This window comes from Mastigoproctus giganteus, chromosome 3 (assembly GCF_048544385.1).
Source record: "Mastigoproctus giganteus isolate SK-2022 chromosome 3, ASM4854438v1, whole genome shotgun sequence".
Taxonomy (NCBI): domain Eukaryota; kingdom Metazoa; phylum Arthropoda; class Arachnida; order Uropygi; family Thelyphonidae; genus Mastigoproctus; species Mastigoproctus giganteus.
Genome location: NC_143577.1, coordinates 149,225 through 175,362, shown reverse-complemented (window position 1 = coordinate 175,362; position 26,138 = coordinate 149,225). Strand labels below are relative to the sequence as shown.

General features: G+C 36.4%; 1 protein-coding gene across 2 annotated transcripts in view; it reads left to right on the top strand.

Annotated features, from left to right (window-relative positions):
- The window catches only part of LOC150087597 (actin-related protein 2/3 complex subunit 5-like), a 68,637-nt gene that overhangs the window by 16,651 nt on the left and 25,848 nt on the right, over positions 1-26,138 (top strand). For both annotated transcript variants that reach the window (XM_090369877.1, XM_090369879.1), the window contains exon 3: positions 25,391-25,567. In XM_090369877.1, coding sequence (XP_090226003.1) covers positions 25,391-25,567 — 177 coding nt within the window. The remainder of the gene's footprint in view (positions 1-25,390; positions 25,568-26,138) is intronic.

Below are 26,138 nucleotides of genomic sequence, written 5' to 3'. Positions count from 1 at the left end.
GGAATAATGCCAGCAGTGGGGAAGATGGATCACAAATTAGTAACACATATGACATACCCGATATCCTCCATGATGAGGTAGAACATACGTTGAAGAAAATGAAGAATCAAAAAGCCCTGCACGAAGGTGAAGTTACTGTAGAGTTGTTAAAATTGGGAGGAAGAGACATGACAAAAAAACGGCAAGACTCTTCACAAAATTCGTTAGAAAAGGCATGACACCTAAGGAGTGGAATAATGCAATCATAGTTTTGCTGCATAAGAAAGCAGATAAATCAGAAATTGGAAATTATAGACCAATTAGCTCATCATCCCACAAATAGAAGTTGTTCACAAGATTCATTACTAACAGATTAGAAAGAATATTTCATGAGAATCAATCAAAAGAGCAAGCTGGCTTTAGGACAGGATTCTCAACTATGGATCACCTTCACGTAATATCACAGCTAATGGAGAAAACAAATGAATGTAAAACACCATTATGCCTGGCATTGGTGGATTATGAAAAGACATTTGATTCCATACAGCATAAGACAATGTTTCGTGCACCGGAAAGACAAAGCATAGATACCCCATATATTATGATTTTGAAGAAAATATGTGAGAACGCTACCTTTCTTTAGACTAGACAAAGACAATAGCAAATTTAAAATTGAGAAAGGAGTTCGACAAGGTGACACAATATAAGAATATTTCATGAGAATCAATCAAAAGAGCAAGCTGGCTTTAGGACAGGATTCTCAACTATGGATCACCTTCACTTAATATCACAGCTAATGGAGAAAACAAATGAATGTAAAACATCATTATGCCTGGCATTGGTGCATTATGAAAAGACCTTTGATTCCATACAGCATCATAAGGCAATGTTTCGTGCACCGGAAAGACAAAGCATAGATACCCCATATATTATGATTTTGAAGAAAATATGTGAGAACGCTACCTTTCTTTAGACAAGACAAAGACAATAGCAAATTTAAAATTGAGAAAGGAGTTCGACAAGGTGACACAATATCTCCAAAGTTGTTTACTGCTGCTTTTGAGGAAGCTTTCAGAAGATTAGACTGGTCGCAAAAAGGAATCAATGTGAATGGAGAGTACCCAAACTATTTATTATTTGCTGATGATGTGATCATAAGCCATGATCCCAAAGAATTAGAATAAAACATAAATCAGTTTTGCATGTTAGTAAGGATTTCTGACTAAAGATGAATATAGCTAAAACAAAAGTAATGATTAACAAGTATGCCACGGAAAGGAATATAATCATTGAAGGAGAAGTAATCGGAAAGGTGGATTCATATACTTATCTGGGACAAGTCAGCTGTAATAATAATGATAAATGGCTGGAAGTCAAGAGAAGAATAAATTTTGGATGGATAGCATTCAGGAAATATAGTCACATACTGAGGAGCAATATACCAATTAGTCTGAAATGTAAAATAATGAACCAATGTATACTCCCCACCATGACTTATGGAAGAGAAGCTGAGAACTACACAGCGAAGAATGGAATGAATTATATTAGCAATCAGACTGTTAGATAAGAAGAGAAACACATGGATTAGGCAGCAAACTCAAGTAAAGGACATTCTTATCAAAACTAAAGAACTAAAATGGTCTGGGCAGGACACATAGCTCAATGACATGATGACAGATGGACTAAGAAATTAACAGAATGGTACTCAAGAGGAGCTAGAAGAAAACCTGGAAGACAATGAAGGAGATGGAGAGATGAAATTCACAAGTTCGTGGGTAGTAAATGGATGGCCATTGCACGTAACAGAAAGAACTGGAAAGTTGCTGGAGAGGCCTTCATCCTGCAGTGGATTGAAAATGGCTGATGATGATTAGTATACAGTACCTCTCGTGTTACACTATGTGATGAACAGAAGGTTGCGTGAAGAACATGAACTCAGAAAAATATTTGTAATTAGATGGAAAAAACAGTCGCTTATTAAAGCGGTCAAGTTTTTAATCGAATTTCATTTTTGTTTAGTGAAAAAAAGGTTATGTTTTTTATGTGAAATAATACTACTAATAAAAACACATACTTCAAAATAAAAACAAGAGAAATTAAATTTTTTTGCTGAGTGAATTTTTCTTAATAATTCTTCATTAATTTGTAGTATTGTTTTCAGCATTTCTACAGTCAGTTGTGATTTTGTTGATGCCACAACTTATTTACTACCAAGAAAACTCTTTCCGTTGTACCATTTGTCCCCAGCAAATGTAATGCAAATGATTTGCATTATGTTTGCCCTTAAGTATGGAGGCTACATGTCCAATCCGGAACATTTTGCGGGACAGTTTGCAATGCGGGAAAAATGACTGAAATCTGGGACTGTCCCAGATAATACGGGATGTCTTGTCACTTTACTGTATGATCACTATTTCTAATGGGTTTTGCCACACTACTAATTAATCAGTTAGAGCAGTGATACATATGGTAATGTGGGTGTGGATTCATGAACTTCGTTTTGCACACTTTAGAAGCATACAACATGGCTACAAATGAATGTTTCCTCATTGAAGATATCTGTTTATGTAACAAATGTTATCCCTGTCATATGTTAGGTATGTTAGCCGTGTACCTAGAATTTGCTCTTCCATAAAATCCTTAAGAATATTGGAACATGTAGCTGCCAACTAAAGAAGCATTGCATTATCATCTAGAAAAGTTTGCAGTAATAATTCAGACACAGCATGGGTTTGTTAAGGGAAAGTCATGTCTAACCAATTTGATTGAATGCTATGATGTGGTCACAAAGTAACAGATGCTAAAAATAATTTTGATATCATATACTTGAATATTTTCTGAGCACTGCACTCAGGTTGCCAGAGCAGGCCATGGGAGTCTTGTCAATGATATACAGGAATTTTGCTAGTAGGAATAAGGAGGTGATTATCCCTCTGTATAAGGAAATGATCAGGTCGTGCCTTGAGTACTGCGAAGGAAGGAGTTCTCTTACCAAGGAAGGCTTGAGTTCTGCAAATTGCAGTGCCTGGAGACTAGGCACCTGCGAGGTGATCTGATGAGGTGTATAAGCTCTTGAATGGGATGAGCAGCTAAATGCTGATGGCATTCTTCCTCTTGCTCAGATTATGAATCTAAGGTGGCATAAATTCAAATTGGGGAAAGACAGTTGTAGAATAGATGTGCAGAAATTTGCCTTTACCCAGCAGGTGGTTGATTGCTGGAACAACCTTCCATCTGTCGTGGAAGTTGACAGCTTAAGTAAATTCAAGGCAGAACTGGACAAACATTTGGAGTGAATGGATAGGTGAAATGGGAAGGGTTTCTTTTTTTTTTTTTTGGCCCATGCCATATAAGTTTGCTTTCTTGCATCATATGCCTCCACTAATGCTAATTATTTTTTTGTTCCAATACAGACGAACAGCTCATAATCTGCAACCTTATTGCAGATTTTATCCAGTGGTCTGCTTATGAAGAAACTCCTCTAGGAATAGCTTCATTTCTTTAATTTGTTTTATAGGATCTTCTATTTGATTTATATGCTCAAATTTCTTCTCCTCTTCTGTTTTTTTTAGCTGTCCTTCCAAACTTTCATTCTTCTTTTGGTTCCTGTTTTCTGTCTGGTTTTTCTCTTTTCTAACCCATTTTATATTAGGAAGGGCAAGGAGTACAGTGTTATAAATTTTTTTAAGTAGTTTCATCATTGTTTGGGGTTCTTTCGCTAAGTACCTTTGTTTCACAGTCAGGCAAGTTTTCCCTGTCAGGATTGTGATCGGTATTTTTTGTTTTTTTCCCCTTAGATTTTTCTTTGCCGGTCATTTTGATAATATTAACTTGTTCCTCCAACCCTTGGGATTTAGTTAGCAGAGATATACGATGCAAGAAAGCAAGCTTTATGCAGCATCAGCCAAAAAAAAAACCTTCCATTTCACTTTTTATTCTCTCCAAATGCTTATCCAGCTCAGCCTTAAATTTTTTAAGCTATTAACTTCTACAACAAAAGATGGAAGTCTGTTCCACAATCAACAACCCACTGCACATCCATTCTACAACTGTCTTTCCTCAGTTTGAATCTATGCTCCATCAGGTTCTTAATCTGAGCACGAGGAAGAATCTTATCAGCATTGAGTGTGCTCAACCCATTTAAGGCTTTATACACCTCAATCAGATACCCTCGCACGTGCCTAGTCTCTAGGCTGCAATTTGCAGAACTTAAGCCTATCTTGGTAAGAGCACCCCTTTGTTCCCCTCACCAATCTTGTTGCCCTTCTTTGTACTCGTTCTAGCAACTCTACATCCTTCCTAAAATGATGCCTTGACCCTTGTCTTTGTACAAAGGCAAGACAAATGTCGGTTATACAACGGGATAATCACCTCCTTGTCCCTGCTAGGAAAATTCCTATATATCATTGACAAGATTCCATGACCTGCTCTAGCAGCCCATCTGCACTTCAAGCGAAATTCATATCTGACTGCAAAATTACCGCCAGGTCTTTTTCACTCTCCACATCCCTAGTGTAGTACCACGCAGTTGGTACATTTCTCTTGGGTTACTGCTACCCATATGCAGTACTTTGCATTTGTCAATGTTAAACTTAAATTGCCACTTTTCAGCCCATTTGCCCAACATATCTAGATTCCTTTGCAGTAGCATACTGTCTTTATTGTCATTAACAACCCTGCCAACCTTTGTATCATGTGCAAACTTGGACATTAAGCCTGATATACATTTATCAATATCATTGATGAATACACAAAACAACAATGTGCCCAGCACAGAACCCTGGGAAACTCCACTAATACCATTATTCCACTAAGAGCAGTGTCCATTGATTACCACTCTCTGTTGTCTCCCGCTCAACCATTCCTTTATCCCTTGCAGCAATTTGCACTTAATGCCATACTGCTCCAATTTGTATTCAATCTTCCATGTGCAACAGTATCAAAAGTTTTCCTGAAATCCAAGTATATGATAACAAAATTATTTTTTGCATCCAGTTCCTATGTGATCATGTCATAGTATCCAATCAAATTGGAGAGAAAAGACTTCCCCTTAACAAATCCGTGCTGTGTCTGAACTATTACTGCAGTCTTGTCTAGGTGATCTTGCATCGCTTCTTTAACCAGTGATTCCATTATTTTCCCCAGAACAGAAGTTAAACAAACAGGTCTATAATTATAACCTCAGGGGCTTACATCTGATGAGTATGGGCTTGGCACACCCAGGGTCCTGAGCTGGATATCATCATTCTTCTCTTTTGGGCAGGAGCAGCAGTGCATAGCACATGCTTCTTGATTAGACTGGGGTTCGAGCCCGTGACCACCAAATACAGAGGATGCAGAAAGGGCAGGGAATGACCACCGCATATCATCATCATCATCATCAGCCATTTTCAATCCACTGCAGGATGAAGGCCTCTCCAGCAACTTTCCAGTTCCTTCTGTTTTGAGCACTGGCCATCCATTTACTACCCACAAACTCATGAATTTCATCTATCCATCTCCACCTTTGTCTTCCAGGTTTTCTTCTAGCTCCTCTTGGGTATAATAACCATTCTGTTATTTTCTTAGTCCATCTGTCATCATGTCTTCGAGCTATGGGTCCTGCCCAAGACCATTTTAGTTCTTAGTTTTGATAAGAATGTCCTTTACTTGAGTTTGTTGCCTAATCCATGTATTTCTCTTCTTATCTAACAGTCTGATTCCCAATATGATTCGTTCCATTCTTCGCTGTGTAGTTCTCAGCTTCTCTTCCATTCTTTTGGTGAGTGCCCAAGTTTCACTTCCATAATTCATGGTGGGGAGTATACATTGGTTCATTATTTTACGTTTCAGACAAACTGGGATATTGCTCTTCAGTACGTGACTATATTTCCTGAATGCTATCCATCCAAAATTTATTCTTCTCTTGACTTCCAGCCATTTATCATTATTACAGCTAATAACTTGTCCCAGATAAGTATATGACTCCACCTTTTCAATTACTGCTCCTTCAATCATTATTTCCCTTTCTGTGGCATACTTGTTCATCATTACTTTTGTTTTAGCCATATTCATCTTTAGTCCAAAATCCTTACTAGCTGTGCATAACTGATTAAGATTTTCCTCTAATTCATTGGGATCATGGCTTATGACCACAATGTCATCTGCAAATCGTAAATGGTTTAGGTACTCTCCGTTCACATTGACTCCTTTCTGTGACCAGTCTAATCTTCTGAAAGCTTCCTCAAGGGCAGCAGTAAACAGCTTCGGAGATATTGTGTCTCCTTCACGAACTCCTTTCTCAATTTTAAATTTCCTACTGTCTTTGTCTAGTCTAATAAAGGAGGTAGCACTCTCATATATTTTCTTCAAAATCATAATATATGGGGTATCAATGCCTTGTCTTTCCAGTGCCCAAAACATTGCCTCATGCTGTATGGAGTCAAATGCCTTTTCATAATCCACAAATCCAGGCATAATGGTGTTTTATATTCATTTGCTTTCTCCATTAGCTGTGATATTACGTGAAGGTGATCCATAGTTGAGAATCTTGACCTAAAACCAGCTTGCTCTTTCGGTTGATTCTCATCAAGTATTCTTTCTAATCTGTTAGTAATGACCCTTGTGAACAACTTGTAGATGTGGGTTAAAAAGCTAATTGGTCTATAATTTCCAATTTCTGATTTATCTCCTTTCTTATGCAGCAAAACTATGATTGCATTATTCCACTGCTTAGGCGTCACACCTTTTCTAATGCACTTTGTGAAGAGCCTTGCAAGTTTTTGTGTTATGTCTCTTCCTCCCAATTGTAACAACTCTACAGTAACTTCATCTTCCCCCGGGGCTTTCTGATTCTTCATTTTCTTCAATGCATGTTCTACCTCATCAGGAAGAATATCGGGTATGTCGTATGTGTTGCTACTTTGCAATCCATCTTCCCCACTGCTGGCATCATTCCCCTACTCCTTGTATAATTCTCTATAGTAGTCTTCTGCTATTTGAATTATGCCTTCTCTGCTGTTTATAAGTACACCATCACTATTCTTCAGTTTCAGTATCATTTGTCTTTCTGTATTACTGCTCATGGCTGTTGATTTAAATCCTTTGTTTTCCCTTAATGCTTGTTCTACTTTTCTTGTGTTAAATCTTCTCATGTCCTCTCTGAGTCTCTTTCTAATGGCTTTGCATAACTCAGTATACTCAATTTTCTCCCTGTCAGTGTTTTTCTTGCTTTTCATTTGTCGTCTTCGGTTCATCACGACAAGTGTTTCTTGACTATTTTTTTCTTCTTTGGATTTCTTTTTCCCTATAGGTTTCTTGGGCTTTATCACTTTCAAAAAGTTGTAATATTCCTCGTCGATATCTTGGTCCTGAGCAGTCTGCAGAAGCTCATACTTGTTCTTAAGTTCCAGTACATACTGCTTTTTCTCCTCTTCTGTTATCTCAAAGACCTTTGTATTATTTACTCGAGTCAGTTTTTTCCTTTTCTTTCCTACATCTATATCAAGTGTACATCTTACCATTCTGTGATCACTTCCAAAATTTACCGTATTCAGGATGGTAACATCATTCACAATATATCTTCTGTTAGTGATGATGAAGTCGATTTCATTAGTAGTTAATCCATTTGGACTCTTCCATGTCCACTTTCTGTTCACCCTTTTCTTGAAAAAAGTGTTCATTACTGACAGTCCTTGAGATTCTGCAAATTCCACAAGTCTTTCACCTCTTTCATTTCTTTCACCAATTCCAAAATTTCCTATAGTTCCCCTTTCTGCGCTGTTTTGTCTTTTTCCAACCTTAGCATTGAAGTCTCCCATAATAATAGTGTAGTGGGTTTTCTGCTCATCTAGAAGACTCTCAATTTCGGTGTACATATCCCCGCATACCCCCGGATCAATATGGCCTTAGTTGCTAATGCTCCTAAAAACCAAATAACAACAAACAACCTCTCTCTCTCTCTCTCTCTCTCTCTCTCTCTCTCTCTCTCTCTCTCTCTCTCTCAGGGTAACTCAGAAATTCTTTTTCTTGCTGCATAAGCCTCAGGCTTCCTTGCACTCAGGCTTGTAATAATAAAAATAATAATAATTATTTGTGTCACCCTTTGTGAATTGGGGACCCTTATGTATGGGAGATACATTGGCACTTTTCCAATCCAACGGAATCTCCCCAGAGTCTAGTGATGCTCGCATAAAAGTTCTGCTATAACGCTCATTTTGACAAATCGAATTTGCTCCAGTGTGACTGATGTATTAGGGAACGGTGCGAGTATAACGTGATTTTTGGCTTGGCTCATGCACTATTTCATTAACCCCTTTGTGAATTGGAGACCCTTATGTATGGGAGATACATTGGTACTTTTCCAATCCAACGGAATCTCCCTAGAATCTAGTGATGCTCGCATAAAAGTTACTCTATAACGTGCATTTTGACAACTCGAATTGGCTCCATTGGGACTGATATATTAGGGAACAATGCGAGTATAACGTGATTTTTGGCTTGGCTCATGCACTATTTCATTTGCAAGTAAAACCAAGTGAATGCAAAACCGACACAGCAATACATACAAGTTTACGAAGCTTAAAAAATGTCAAATGTTGTTGAGATGTATATTTCCCATTTACTGCAGTTGTATTGATTGGAGACACCCTCTGTTCTATTTGCTGTATTCACAAGATAACAGGTGATGTTATCATTAGCATTAGTAAAGGTATATGATGCAAGAAAGCAAGCTTATGCAGCATCAGCCAGAAAAAAAAAAAAAAAAAAAAAACTTCCACTTCCCTCCTCCGTTCATTCGAAATACCTGTCCTGCTGAGCCTTAAATTTATTTAGGCTATCAACTTCCACAACAGAGGATGGAAGTCCGTTTCACCAACCAACTACTCGCTGGCTAAAGGCAAATTTCCGCACATCTATCCTACATCTGTCTTTCCTCAATTTGAATTTATGCCCTTTCAGGTGATTATTCTCAGCAAGAGAAAGGGGCTGAAATCCCATCGGCATTGAGCATGCTCAAACCATTCAAGGCTTTATACACCTCTATCAGATCACCTCGCTGGTGCCTAGTCTCCAGACACTGTAATTCGAAAAACATAAGCCTTTCTTCGTAAGAGCAACCCTTTGTTCCATTCACTAACCTTGTTGCCCTTCTCTGTACTCGTGCCAGCAGCTCTACATCCTTCTTGAAATGAGGCCTCCAGACCTGTATGGCGCAGTATAACTTTAGTCGTTTTTGTGCCAATAAAATCAAAATCAAATCAAATCAATCCAGACCTGTATACAGTACTCAAGGTGTGGCCTGACCATTGCCTTATACAAGGGTATAATCATCTCCTTATCCCTGCTAGAAAAATTCCTGTATATCATTGATAAGACACCATGAACTACTCTTGCAGCCCGTCTGCACTGCTCAGAGAACTTCATATCTGCCTGCACAATAACCCCCAGGTCCTTTTCATTCTCTACCACTGTCAGTGTAGTACCACAGAGTTGATACGTTGCTCTGGGGTTGCTGTTTCCTATATGTAGTACTTTAATTTTGTAAATGTTAAACTTCATTTGCCACCTCTCAGCCCATCTGCTCAACCTTTCCAGATCTTGTTGCAGCAGCATAGTGTCAGTAGTGTCCTTAACAACCCTGCCAACTTTTGTATCATCTGCAAACTTGGATATTAAGCTTAATATACCATCATCAATATTATTTATAAATACAGAAAACAATAATGGACCCAATACCGAACCCTGAGGGACCCCACTAATAACATTAGTGGGGTCCCTCAGAGAAGATTGATTACCACACTCTTGTCTTCTCCCCCTCAACCACCTCTTTATCCATAGCAGCAATTTGCCTCCAATTTGTGCAGCAGTCTTCCATGTGCAACAGTATCAAAAGCCTTTCTAAGACCCAAGTATATAATATCAAAGTTATTCCCTGCATACAGTTCTTTTGTGACTGCATCATAGTATCCGTTCAAATTGGTCAGGCAAGACTTCCCCTTAACAAAACCATGCTGTGTCCGAGCTGTAACTGAAGTCTTGTCTAGATTATCCTGCAGGGCTTCTTTAACCAGTGCCTCCATTAATTTTCCTGGAACAGAAGTTAAACTCACAGGTCTATAATTACTTGTGTCAGCTTTTGATCCTCCTGTGTGAATTGGGGTCACATTTGCACATCTCCAGTCTATGGATACCTTCCCTGAGTCCAAGGAAGCTCTCATAATTATGGCTAAGATTTTGTTTACTTCCTTTGCTGCCTCCTTTAATATAACTGAATAGATCCCATCCACCCCAGGTGCCTTTCTTGTGTTTATCTTCAACAATTTCTCCTCCACTTTACTCTCAGTTATTAGTTATACATATATATATATATATATATATATATATATATATATATATATATATATATATATATATATACACACATATATATATATATATATATATATATATACATATATAGAGAGATATAAAATGGGCGCCTCCGTAGCCTAGTGGGAAGGAGCAGCAGTGCGTAGCACATGCTTCTTGATTAGACCGGGGTTCGAGCCCGTCACCACCAAATACGGAGTATGCGGAAAGGTCAAGGAATGACCACCGCATATCCCGGAGCAATATGGCCTTAGTTGCTAATGCTCCTAAAAACCAAATAACGAACGACGAACAACGAACCAGATATAAAATATTTAAGAGATAGTATTAAAGAGTTAAAACAGATAAGATATTTGAAGGTTAAATAAACAGGATAGGATATGGCAAATGCACTGAAGTGCACAAAGCAGCAGCAATGGATGCAAATGTAAGTATATGCATATTATAAAAAATATGACAAAAAAATAATGATGATGGTAGTACAAAATGTCCGGAAAGCCACGGCCAAAAACAAAGATAGCTGAAAATGTAGTAACTTTTAAAATAAAAATGTTGTAACCTTTAAAAATAAAAAAATAATAAAGTAACAGCAGCCTACGTCAGATAAAGCCGGAAAAAATTTGGAAAAATGCTTGGAAACGGGGAAGAAAAGCAATTAATAAAAAATCTGATGAAGGCAAAGTGAATATTGATGCATGATTAGGAATTTCATTGGGGAAACACCTAATCACGCATCAAAGGACTGCGTTTCCATACTTGCCAGTAGCTGTGCAAGAGAAAATTTTAAAAATGTAAACGAAACGGAAAGTTATGTCTTACATAGTATGGACAGGGTAGTCCCTACGCAGTTTTAAAAAATTAGTAAAATGAAAATAAAAAGCTGGAAGATTAAACAATTATACCTGAAAATGGCGACGAGAACATACGAGGTCAAATTGATAGCTGCAAACCAAGCAGTAACAAATAGGGACAAATCTGTTAAAAAATACAGCAATAACGTGACAGAAAGCTATGAAAAAATGGAGGACTAGTGACCTCAATAATAGATTTTAAGACTTTTTAGAAACAAAGAAAAATAAACTGAATTTTATTCAGACAAGAAAGGTAAGAAGTGGCAAGAAGTTCAACAGACAGGACTATATAAAAACGAAATAGAAATAAAACAGAAGAGGCTGTAGTTTAAGTTTAGCCTCTTGCAAAGCGGCAAAGCAATATTTTAATAAATTAAAAACCTTGGATACGAAAGTTCTTCTTCTTCAAGGTTTTTAATTCTGTTTTCATCTATAGTTTTTTCGCCTGCCGGAATTTTTGTCATGTTCTTCAGTGGATTCACTAAACCTTCAGTCAACCTGAGTTGTGCCAAACTGAGTTTTTCTCTTTCTACCACGGTTTGTCATCTTGGAAGTTTGGAGCTGTGATCTATTAACCCTGTTCTCTGATCATCTAAATTTTCCCAGCATTTATCTCTCGTAATTTGGAATTATTTTTGTTCTATTTGTATCCTCAATCCTATCGCTATTTTCGCCTTCTTTTGACCATCTCTTTCTTCCCTTCCCCGTCCCAAGAATTTTATCATTCCCTATACCATTTGCTTGCTTGCTATACTTTTTCGTTTAAATAAAATTGTATTAAAATTCAGATATAAAATTCTTTATATCTGAATTTAAATTTTTATTTTAATTTTCTGCCACATTAATTTAATTACCTTTCACCCCTTCTGTACTTCACGTTTGTATTATATTTCACATTACACTTTTGTAAATTTGTATTTATTTTAATTTACATTATTAACTTTATTTTTACACTGCGTAGGAACTACCTTGTGTACTAGTACCACGATGAAGGCTGCATATTTGCTTTCCTCCTTTTTCTAATACTATAGACAGACAAGTTTGAAATGCAGTGCTTGGTACATGGTCAGGAGTAGTCCCCTGATGAATTTCCTGACTATGTATAATTTTTTCATCTACTATATTCAGATTTTGCATATTTGCCATCCCCTGATTCGGCCACTTGCTAAAATTGCCCTCCCATATATTGAATATAATGTTATTTATTTATTTGTTATTATTATTATTTTTTTTTGCTTCCTTAGTCCCATTTCATATTTGTACTAGGTTTTTCAAATTCTTTCACCTGTTTAACCACTACTTCACTTCCACTTTTGACTATCCCTTAAACTTCTCTTAATTCAGGCACCTTGTGTAGTTTTCATTTCCATTTTCACAGACACTTTATATATTTTACAAACCACACATTATATATATATATATATATATATATATGTTTTAAAGGAAGCAACAGTATAAGATATTATTAATAATAATGGATTATGGACCTGGGACACTGCTATATGCAGAAAGTACCCAATGACCATAATTGCTACATAGGTTAGTAGTGGTGAAGGGCAATGTGCTAACGTTACGGTACTAGTACAAAGAGGGGAACAGAACAGAAATTGCTATCACCGTGAACAAAGAAGGGAGCTAAGATAAAGGAGAGGTAATAAGGAATAATAAGAATAACTTAGTGCTATTTGTCCTGTGACCTTAATGCCTTTTTCAAGGGCCAGCCGCCGAAATCAGAGGAGGAAACGGCAATAAGTGGGTATAGCCTCTGTTTCTTAAATGAAATACATGCCGTGCGTGGTATACATGAAAAGTAGGTAAAGTTTGTGTAGGTAGGTAAAGTCAAAGTATTTTTTTAAAATTTAATCAAGAGGCATGCGTATATTTCATGCTGATCCGACAGAGGCTGGAAGTAAAGATAACAAGAATAAAAAAAATAAAAAGCAAGAAATGGGATAACGTACTGGGATCGTGGTGATCTGTACTGCTGTGGAGAAATAAAACGTTTAGACTGAACCTGGACTACAGTATATGGTATACCATAGCCCACATTCAGTGCCCGAATACCATATGGTATACTCTGTTCATGTCAGAAACAGAGGCTATACCCACTTATTGCCATTTCCTCCTTTGATTTAGGTGGCTGGCCCTCGAAAAAGGCGCTGAGGTCACAGGACAAACAGCACTAAGTTATTCTTATTAATTCTTATTATTCCTTATTACCTCTCCTTTATCTTAGCTCCCTTCTTTGTTCACCATGATAGCGATTTCTGTTCCATTCGCCCTTTGTTCTGCATAATTAATTTTACTAGTAACGTAATGTTAGCACATTGCTCTCCACGACTACTAACTTATATATATATATATATATATATATATATATGAAGTTATGTAGAAGAATATGAGAAATAGAAAAAGAAAGAGTATCAGAACAGATTAATGCCATCACATTATTGATTGAACATTACATCAGTTTGTATATAACCTTAATTTTTTAAATATAATGCCAACTGGATAAATTGGAGAATTTAGAATATAAGTACTAGGGGGTGAACACTATACCCATTAGGTCAAAGGGCCAATTTTTTTATGTAACCTAAGTTGGTCTTCTTTGTTGTACCCTATAAATAAACACATAAAATATAATAAAATAGTAAAATTAAAATAATGTAGCTAATTATAGATATGGATACACTATGTATAACTATAGTGCGAAAGCATCAATAATACATAGCCAAATCTGAATTAACAGAATGTTAGCAAAACGACATCATTTTAAATTATATCTCGTATTGTGAATCACCTTCACAACGACTTGCCATGATATTGCACTACTTCGAATAAGTAACGCTTCACCTGTGGAGAAGGCTAATGTTACTTATTCTCAGATGAATACCACCACCCACACGGCACCGTTTCAGGGCTATTTGGCCCTTCTTCGGTTTACCCAAGTGATGCAAATCTACCCACCCACCCACCCACCCACCGAAGAAGGGCCAAATAGCCCTGAAACGGTGCTGTCTGGGTGTTGGTATTCATCTGAGAATAAGTAACATTAGTCTTCTCCTCAGGTGAAACGTTACTTATTCGAAGTAGTGCAATATCATGGCAAGTCGTTGTGAAGGTATTCACAATACGAGATATAATTTAAAACGATGTTGTTTTGCTAACATTCTGTTAATTCAGATTTGGCTATGTATTATTGATGCTTTCGCACTATACTTATACATAGTCTAGACTTTTCCATAGCTTGAGGCTTCACCCCTAAACGCTTTATAGATATGGATACATTGAATGGAATGTTAACTAGGGCTAGCTCCACTCAGTATATCCCATCAATAATTAGCTGAGGCTATCTGTTTGCCATTTGCCAGTTTTTCTATTTTCAAATATACTGAGAATTTACTGCAATTATAATATCGATTTAGTTTAATTACTTTAATATACATTAAATTTAGCAGAAAACTGGCAGAATAACTGCTAGCCCAACAGATACCAGTGAAAATTAATAATAAAATAATGGAAGTGAATCAAGAATAATAAATGTGAGTACCAACTATTTTAGTTTTGTAGTGAAAAGGAAAGGCTTACGCCTAAAATAAAGCCGAAGAGGAATAAGGATAGCAATAGACCTCAATCTCCCTCGAATACTCTAATAGATTTTGAAGTATAAAAATTTGGAGTTAGCAAGCAGAAAGCAAAAGCATAGAAACAGTATATTATGTAGTTACTCGGGATTTATTGGAAGCATAACTGCCCCACCTTTTAGTAAGGATCCTGGTATTGTAGTGATATTTGATGTAAATTAGAAGAAATTTTAGAATACCCATTGTTTCATAAATCCAATAATGATTAGAAAAAATACCTGATATATTAGAAGATTTTACTAATAAAATAAAATAAGAATAGAAGTACTATGAATAAGATATAAAATAAAGTAATGAATAGAAAATACCTGATATAATGGAGATTATACGGATAAGATAAAAATATAGAAGCTCCTTAGAAAATCATAAGAATAAATATGCATTTACTTAAATAGCAGTTCAAATAGTTAATCAAAATTAATTTTCTGTAAAAACAGAAATTAGATGAATAGAAAATGAACTATACCTTCTTGTTGTGTACAACAAGCTAAAAGGAATTTATATCTCAGGTGGCTGCCTAATATATGATGGAGAAAGACTACAGCACCCTTTACTATTGGTTATTATATGAACAATTAAATATTTAATTAATTTGATAAATGAAATGAGAGAAAAAGAAATAATTAAAATGAAATTAGTAATTGAACTACCTATGATGTTAGAAAAAGGCAGAAAATAGTGGAATTAAAAATTAAAAACCTAAATAAGTATTAGAACTAGAAGAAAATGTAGTATGATTATGCAGTAAGATAAGACAAAGAAAGATAGCAGTGCCCTCTTATTATTGGTTACCTTACTACCAACTTAAATAAACTATTATTTCCATGGAAGATAATGATAGAAAATTTACATCAAATATCACTACATACTATAATACCAGGATCCTTACTAAAATGTCGGGCAGTTATGCTCTCGGTAAATCCCAAGTAACTATATAATATGCTGTTTCTGTGCTTTTGCTTTCTGCTTGCTAACTCTAAATTTTTATACCTCAAAATCTATTAGAGTATTCGAGAGAGAGAGAGAGAGAGAGAGAGAGAGAGAGAGAGATTGAGGTCTATTGCCATCCTTATTCCTCTTCACCTTAATTTTAGGCATAAGCCTTTCCTTTTCACTACAAAAATAAATAGTTGGTACTCACATTTATTATTCTTGATTCACTTCCATTATTTTATTATTAATTTTCACTGCTATCTGTCAGGCTAGCAGTTATTCTGCCAGTTTTCTGCTAAATTTAATGTATATTAAAGTAATTAAACTAAATTGATATTATATTTGCAGTAAATTCTCAGTATATTTGAAAATAGAAAAACTGGCAAATGACAAACAGAAACAGATAGCCTCAGCTAATTATTGATGGGATATATTGAGTGGAGCTAGCCCTAGTTAACGTTCCATTCAATCTATCCACATATCTATAATTAGCTACATCATCATTTTAATTTTACTATTATATTTTATGTGTTTATTTATAGGGTACAACAAAGAAGACTAACTTATGTTACCTAAAAAAACTTGGCCCTTTGACCTAATGGGTATAGTGTTCGCCTCCTTAATACTTATATTCTAAATTCTCCAATTTATCCAGTTGGTATTATATTTAAAAAATTAAGGATATATATATAATAATTAAGGTTATGTATATATATATATATATATATATATATAACCTTAATTATTATTATTATTAGCAGTATGGTGTAAGGAAGCCTGAGGCTTATGTTGCACTAATCAAAAAAAATTCCCAAGTTACCCTGAGAGAGAGAGAGAGAGAGAGAGAGAGAGAGAGAGAGAGAGAGGAATCACTAAGATAGAGAAGAATGATTAGAATTAGTAGAGGCGTTTTATGCAAGAAAGCAAGCTTATGCAGCATCAGCCAAAAAAAAAAAAAATAAATAATAAATAAATAAATAAATAAAAACTAACCACTTCCACTTCACCCCTCTGTTCGTTCGAAATACCTGTCCAGCTGAGCCTTAAACTTATTTAGGCTATCAACTTCCACGACAAGGGATGGAAGTCTATTCCACCAACCAACCACCCGCTGGCTAAAGGCAAATTTCCTCACGTCTATCCTACATCTGTCTTTTCTCAATTTGAATTTATGCCCTCTCAGGTGATTATTCTGAGCAAAAGGAAGAATCCCATCAGCATTGAGCATGCTCAAACCATTCAAGGCTTTATACACCTCTATCAGATCACCTCGCTAGTGCCTAGTCCCTAGACACTGTAATTTGCAAAACTTAAGCATTTCTTCATAAGAGCAACCCTTTGTTCCATTCACTAATCTTGTTGCCCTTCTCTGTACTCGTTCCAACATCTCTTCATCCTTCTTGAAATGAGGCCTCCAGACCTGTATACAGTACTCTAGGTGTAGCCTGACCATTGCCTTATATAAGGGAATAATCACATCCTTATCCCTGCTAGAAAAATTCCTATATGTCATCGACAATACACCATGAACTACTCTTGCAGCCCGTCTGCACTGCTCAGAAAACTTCATATCTGCCTGCACAACCACCCCCAGGTCCCTTTCATTCTCTACCACTGTCAGTATAGTACCACAGAGTTGATACGTTGCTCTGCGGTTGCTGTTTCCCATATGTAGTACTTTACATTTGTCAATGTTAAACTTCATTTGCCACCTCTCAGCCCATCTGCTCAACCTTTCCAGATCCTGTTGCAGTAGCATAGTGTCAGTAGTGTCCTTGACAACTCTGCCAACCTTCGTATCGTCTGCAAACTTGGACATTAAGCTTGATATACCATCATCAATATCATTTATAAATACAGAAAACAATAATGGACCCAATACTGAACCCTGAGGGACTCCACTAATAACATTAGTCCACGATGAGCAGTGTCCATATGATTACCACTCTGTCTTCTCCCCCTCAACCACTCCTTTATCCATTGCAGCAATTTGCCTCCAATGTCACACTGCTCCAATTTGTGCAGCAGTCTTCCATGTGCAACGGTATCAAAAGCCTTTCTAAGATTCAAGTATATAATATAAAAGTTATACCACAAATTTAAACATATACACCAACCGTTTATAACTGATTTAATAATAAAATAAAATAAAATGATACAAAAGACTAAAATAATATTTGCAAAAAATATGATTATTTACAAAAAACTAATTTACAACAAAAATAAAATAAAATAAGTAAATAAGTTAAAATGCATTAAAATATAAAATTGATAAAAACACTATTAAAGCTTTCTATTAAATATTCAATATTCATATTCAATATTCACTATTAAATATTCATTATTGCTGAGGAAGGAGGTAGACACCTCCGAAAGCTTTAATAGTGTTTTTATCAATTTTAAATTTATATTTTAATGCATTTTAACTTATTTTATTTTATTTTTGTTGTAAATTAGTTTTTTGTAAATAATCATATTTTTTGCAAATATTATTTTACAGTCTTTTGTATCATTTTATTTTATTTTATTTTATTATTAAATCAGTTATAAACAATTGGTGTATATGTTTAAATTTGTGGTATGAATAATCCCAACCTTAGAGGCCTTATTGCAGATATAATATCAAACTTATTCCCTGCATCCAGTTGTTTTGTGACTGCATCATAGTATCCAATCAAATTGGTCAGGCAAGACTTCCCCTTAACAAAACCATGCTGTGTCTGAGCTATAACTGAAGTCTTGTCTAGATGATCCTGCAGTGCTTCTTTAACCAGTTCCTCCATTAATTTTCCAGGAACAGAAGTTAAACTAACAGATCTATAATTACTTGTGTCGCCCTTTGATCCTCCTTTGTGAATTGGGGTCACATTTGCACATCTGCAGTCCATGGGTACTTCCCCTGAGTCCAAGGAAGCTCTTATAATTATGGCTAAGGGTTTGCTTACTTCCTTTGCTGCCTCCTTTAATATAACTGGATAGATCCCATCCACCCCAGGTGCCTTTCTTGTATTTATATTCAACAATTTCTCCTCCACTTTACTCTCAGTTATTACAAGATTCTCTAGCTTACTGCCAGAGTTCAATACACCTCTGGCATTCCCCTGGCTGAATAACTCCTCGTGTGTGAATGTCGATGCAAAATATTCATTCAGTTTGTTAGCTACCTGAGCAGGATCATCAACAGCTGACCCATCAATATCAAGTGGACCAATCTGATTCATCCCCTTCCTTCTAGAGTTTACATAAGTAAAGAACTCTTTGCTGTTTTTCTTTGCATCCCTTGCCAAAGATTTCTCGTAATCTGCCTTCGCCTGCCTAACCTCCTTTGTAACTTGGTTACAGATCAACTTGTATCTATCATAGGCTTCTGTGTCACGTGTTAATTTGTATGTATGCCATGCATTTTTCTTCTCTGCCATATGTCTCATTAGTTCATCTGACATCCACTTAGGCCTAAACCTTGAACAATATTTCTTAGTTGGTATGTAAAGCCTAGTAGCTTCCAAGATAAGTTCTTTGAATGCTTCCCATTATGAATTTGCTGTTGGTAACATCATCAGTTGGTCCCACTGTATAGAATTTAAATACTGTCTCAGTCCATCGTAGTCGCCTTTACGAAAGCAATAACCCTTCCCTTTACCCCTAATGGTAGTTACCTCTTTGAGTAAATCCCACTTCAGCACACTGTGATCACTGCCACCTAGTGGTTCATTTACCTGCTGATTCTTAATGCATGAAGAATCACTACTGATAATCAAATCAAGAGTATTACTCCCTCTAGTTGCCTCCCGAACATGCTGATGTAGAAAACAATCATCCAATAAATCCACAAAAGCCTTGCTAGTGTGTGAGTGACCATCCCCCAAATTCCAGTCAATATCTAGGAAATTAAAATCCCCCATTATAAGACTCTGATTTACTGGCCCACTCTATTTCCCGGAACAGTTTCTTATTATACTCATCAGAGTCATTAGGCCTATAGCACACTCCTACTCTCAATTTTGATCTGCCAATGCTTATGTCACACCGAACTGACTCGACACTGCACTGTCCAGCAATGTCGACTAGCTTCACTTCCTTGGATTTTATGTATTTCTTAACTAATAGCATAACCCCTCCTCCCTTCCTATCCTGTCTATCCTTTCTGTAGACATTGTACTCCCAAAATTCCAGTTCTGCATGCCTTATATCTGTGTGACACCACGTCTTTGAAATCCCCACAATATCTGCCTTTGATGTTTTGAGCAATACCTCAAATTTATCAAATTTATTTACTTAACTCCTAGCATTGGTGTACACGCAAGTATACATGCACCTGTTCTTTTTCTTAGCTACCCTAACACAACCTATGTGTTTATTTGTACCCCAATGATTGCCAGCAGTCTCTGAACTATCCTGCATCTTATTTTCCAGGCTGCCGCTCATTCCAATAGAAGCAGTGCAAGAATCACTTTCACTTGTGCCAGTGGCTACTGTTAATCTATTAGTCCTTGTATCCCCCCAATCTAGCAGTTTTTCCGACCCACCTACACTGCCTCGATAGCATCAGCAAACATTCTTGCACCCTTTCTATTTAAGTGTACCCCTTCCCTGTAGAAGCAGTCTCTTCTGTTAACAAGTACAGACCAGGCTGAAAAAAATTCTACCCCTTGAGCCCTGCACAATCTTTCCAGGGCCGAATTGATCGACAGGGCTCTCATCATATACACCTTCCTATCGTGTCTGGGCAGAATTGCAGACACCTTCAAATTCAACCCTAATTCATGGCTTTTTTTCAACAGTGACCTGTACTTGTTAAGTAATTCCGCCGGTCTCCTACTCTTAATATCATTAGTGCCATCGTGTACAACTATATCACCTTTTGTGCCCTTAAAAGATGATATCCGCACAACGTCATCAACCTTTTCCCCTGGCAGACATACCCTGGTCCTGTTCCACCTATCCTTTTTACAAAGCATGTTTCCTGTTTCCTTGACAATAGAGTCACCAACTACTACTAGTTCCTTTTAGACCAGCGCATTCTGCCTTGGGGGCTGCTGCTGTGTTGCGTGATGACCAAGTTCAAGCTCTGGCATTGGTGTGGGCAGCTGAGAGCTTGATGGGCCCCTCACTTTTAATCCTCGAGGGCATCCACCCTGTCCTTCAAGCTCTCATATAGGCCCATAACAATGCTGAGTTATCACCTGATTTCTTTACACTCCTTGATGACATCCAGCTCAGAACCTTGGGCGTGCCAAGTCCATACTCACCAGATGTGAGCCCCTGAGGTTACTTGGTTCACTTTCGGAGCAATATGGCCTTAGTTGCTAATGCTCCTAAAAACCAAATAACAACAACAGCGGTTTGCTTTACGCTGATCTGCTATAATGCTGTTCTTATAGTATAACCCGTATCTGACTATAATGTTCTTTTACAGGTTGCATTTTTGGCATATTTAATGAAATCAATTCATTTGATGGAGTTGATAGCTTGAAAATGAATAGCAAAACAGCATTAAAGCGTTGCCCACACAGACTTCAGAAATTTTCCCATGCTTGGTGAAATTTTCTCGCACGCTAATTTAATTGCAGTACAGTGACTTGTTACGTAGTTCCTAGATCAATATTTTGAAAAATGATCAAGTATATTGCTTGTAATATTTGCATTATATGCATTTATCCGAAGTCTAGTCATCACTCAGTACACTATTAGACATTATGTGTAACAAACAGTTTACCCGAACATTGTATCATAAATAATGCAACCAATGCAGTTACATTTTCCAAGAGTTAATAATGGCGGATAAGAATGAAAAAGCAACATCTGGAGCAGTACGAAGACTTCAAATGTATGAAAAAGACTGAATTTGAAAATTAAGTAGACGAAATTAAATTAGAATGAAAATTAAATTAGACGTTTTGGAGAAAATGGATTCTGGTCAACGACAAGCGGATGTGTGCCATAATTTAGGACTGGCAAGTTTAACTGTAAGAACAATTATAAAAAATAAAGAATTAATTTTAGCAGCAGGAAAGACAGCTGTTCCACTGCAAGCAGCTAGGGCTAGGCCGGCTATTAGGATTGAAATGAAGAGACTTTAACTGATTTTATTGAAGATAATATCCAAGGCAGGATTCAGTTAAGTTAAATATTATAAAAAAAAAAAAAAGAGAGAGAGAGAGAGAGAGAGATTAGCCTATATCAGGGGTCACCAAACTACGGCCCATGGGCCAGATCAAGCCTGCGTAGTTTGTTCATCTGGCCCGCCCCGCCCCGCCTGCACTGTGCTACAAATGATCAAAATTTCTAAAATATATTGTAATTATTTATATGGAAATATAATAAATAGTGAATCAACGAAATACTACTATTTCAATGACAGCTTGTGAGCAGGGGTTTATACCTTGGCAACGGCGAGAGGCGCTGCACCTGACATCACAAAAGGGTGCTTTATCAGGAACACCCACCATTCGTTAACGTAGTCGTATCTACTGCCCATCTTCGTCGATCATGGTTATGGGATATGATCGCTAGGGTGCAGCAGGGGATAGATGTTAGCGCTGTCAAAAGTTAGAGTGCAGTGCAACGTTATTCCTTATGTCGCCTTCCTTGATAAGTTTTTGATGAATATATATATTTGTTATCTTTATTTTTCTATATATTCTTTATTTTTGCATATTTTGTGTATTGGTAAATAAATATATTCGTTGTCTTCATTTTTGTTGTATTTACTGAATTGTACATATTGAACAAAATGATTATACAGCCCGTGCTCATCAGTCTCTCGGTTATCTGCCCCGCCGTGAAAAAAGTTTGGTGACCCCTGGCCTATATGATGATCTGAAGAAAACTCACCTAAAAAAAAAAAAAAAGTGTGGAACCATTTAAAACTAGTAAGGGCTGGTTGAATAGCTTTAAAATCCAGGGAGAAGCTGCAAGTGCAGATCAAAGAGCCGAAACTTTCAATGTTGTTATTGTTGTTATTTGGTTTTTTGGAGCATTAGCAACTAAGGCCATATTGCTCTGGGAATATGCCTGACCTTTCCGCATCCTCCGTATTTTGTGGTAACTGGCTCGAACCCCGGTCTAATCAAGAAGCGTGTGCTACGCACTGCTGCTCCTTCCCACCTGGCTACGGAGGCGCCTAAAACAAAACAGAACTTGTTAAAATTATTGAAGATTGGTATTATGTGTTATACTTCTCAACAAGTTTTTAACATAGATGAAGCAGGACTTTTTTGGAAACGAATGCCTAAAATAAGTTTCATATTGAAAGAAGAAAAAAAACATGCCAGGTGTCAAAGCGGCGAAGGATTGGTTGACTTTATTGTTGGGTGGTAACGCTGTGGGGGATTTAAAATTAAAACCCCTTTTAGTTTACCAGGAAGAGGGCCGAAGTACAACCCAAAATCGACACATTTTTCATGATTAACATCGATTAAATTAAATCAATTAAAATCAATTTAGATCAGTTAAATTCATGATTTTAATTGGAATTTTAAGTTTAATTTTGATATGTAAGTAGTTACCACATAATTATATACGTATGTAATGCAAAATATTTTATATGTACAAATATTTGAATTTGTCTTTGAAATTGAATTTGCAGGGGTCTCCTGTATAAACAAAGGATATTTATTAATAGTTAAGGCAAATCTAAGTACTCTCAGTAAATGCTCATTTTGGAAAATATTCCAAAGTGAGCATTTGCAACCTTTATTTAACAGTTTTGGTAAACACGACAATTATGGCTGAAATGTTATCAGAAGCCTTCAATTTGCTTCAGTTTATCATTTTAAATGGAAAACAAAATGAAAAGTTCACCAGGTGCAAACTAATATTTAGTTGAACCGCTTCTGGTCCTGATGACAGCAGCACACCGTCGAGGCATTAACAGGATCAGTTTCTGAAGATAATTAACTGATAGTTTGTGGTTCCAAACATGAATTATGGCTTTCTGAAGTTCACGAAGGGTCTTTGGTTTCTTTCTGGCAGCTGCAGATTCCTCACGATGCCAACAGTTCTCTATAGGATTCAGGTCCAGGCTGTTTCCTGGCCAGCTAAGAGTTGTAATAGACCGTTCTTCCAACCATTTTTTAACCTGTAACAAATGTAAACACATTCCTGTAAAACCTGTAATGCAGAAATGAAGCTAAAGTAACTACAGAAGTGCCTACTTACGCTATTTGCCTGATGACAAGGAGCAGAGTCATCCTGAAAGATGCAGTTATTTGGCAGGTTGAATTTCTTTTGGCTGGTATTCTTCACCACGTCTACGGCGAATTGTTTGTGTCCCATCAGAGCCATGCAGGTTGAATTTCTTCTCATTCGAGAAAATAACCGACTTCCACTGCTCGCGGGTCTATTTGACATGCTCCTTGCACCAAATTAATCCGGCCTTTATAATTTTTTGTGTGAGGAGGGACTTCTTCTTAGAGCGATGGGCTACAAGTCCATTTTTGAAGAGGCGTCTGCTGACTGTTACTGCACTTGCTACTCCTGTATGTTCTTCCCATTCTCTTTTCAGCTCAGACGAAGAAGCTTTACTGTTTCTAAGGCATAAGCGCTTCAAAACGTGAACCTGTTTTGGCGTAGAGACTCATTTGGGTCCGGTTCCTTTTTTCCTATCAGCAGAACCTACTCACTGTCGACTGATTACATGACACTCTATAAGAAATATGATGGGAAGAACATCCTTCCTCACATAACAACAGTTGCACTCTTTCTTCATGGTGTCAACTGCACGTAACTCCTCGCCATCCTGACACAAGCAAGGAATGTCTGCAACTCTTGCAGAGCGTGCTTATATAGCTGAAAGTAACAGCTGATGCAACATTACATCATCACCTACGCTTGCCAATCTTATCTGATGAAATGTGTAAGATATATTGACGTATACTTATGTTATTTGGATGACAATTACAATTTTAAGGGTGATGCACTTTCTTTGAGCCAGTGTGTGTTTATATATTTCAGTATCGAGTATTATCTCCGAGTTAATGTTATATGACTTTCGTATCTGGTATCAAGTTATATATATTAATTTATAATGTTATGTTTGTAAAATCTAAGTTGTTATATGTATTTAGTTAAAAAGTATAATTTAATTAACAATGAAATTTAATAAGATTAATAAATTTTACTGATTAATTGATAATACTATACTATACTAAGCTACCAGATTTCTGATACAGTGCTGCATGTTTCGCTATGAATTTTTACGTTAAACCTTATGCTATCTAGTTAGGGATATATGTTTTATCTTATAACAATGACGGCAAGTTATGAATGGTAAATCTGCAGACACTAAATATTAATTAACTTTAAAAATCACGCTATCTAAATTCAAAATAAACCAAGGAGCTTGACTAGGTCTATAAGCTGCTTACAGAAAATAATTTAATATAACAATTAGGTCAATAAAATGGCTAAATATAATTAAAAACTTAGCGTTCTCTGGAGCTGCAAAAACTTGTCCAACATGTGGATTTGATACCCTTACCAATACTAAAGTAATAACCTACAAAATCTAAATTAAAAAAAAAAAATTTCAGAATATTAACGATTTCTTCCTGCATAGTAATATCATATATAATATTTAATGCATGTACATGATTTTCTTCAGTGCTTATATAAATCTTCCAATATTTATAGGACTCAGCCTTCACTTTAGTCCTGAGGGTACTACTCGCAATTAAAGCTGGTGACATTGACAAAGCAGTCAACACTTTAGATAGAGACCAGGTTGATACTTTGATGAAATATATATATCGTGGGTTTGAAAGCCCATCTGAGGGGAGCAGTGGCCATTTGCTGGCATGGCATGAGAAGGTTTGTAACTCTATTTTATAATGATTAGATTTATAGAAGGGGATATTTGAGATGCATTTTTGAAGTAGTTCTGCTCTGTTTTCAGTGTTTTCTCTTTTTAAAAATTATTTTGTTTATATAAACTATTGAAGTGTAGGTTTCGGTTGAAATCAGTGATGGCAGGTAATGATCAGAAAACTTTAGTATCATAAAGCATTTAAATAATTTATGGAAGAACCTAATATACTTGCATGATTCACCCTCAGTTCCGTTTAAATTTGAAGAAGACTGCAGAAGCATTATAAAAGAAATGAAAAGAAATTGAATGGTGATTACTCCTGTTTTGTAATGAGACTTTCCAATTCGATTTTTAATATCATATCTATAGTTTTGCTGATGATAGTATGCTATGCTCCCCATTTTGGTTTGACAAACATTTCTCTGTATATAGCTGCCACAATGTCTTGAATATTTACCACCAGTTTCCTAAATGCTAATCTACAGGTAATTCTTCAGTGCTAAGGAATACATATCTTTATTAGAATTAGCTTGACTTCTGATCTTTCTTGCCAAATCACATGAAAAGTTTTGT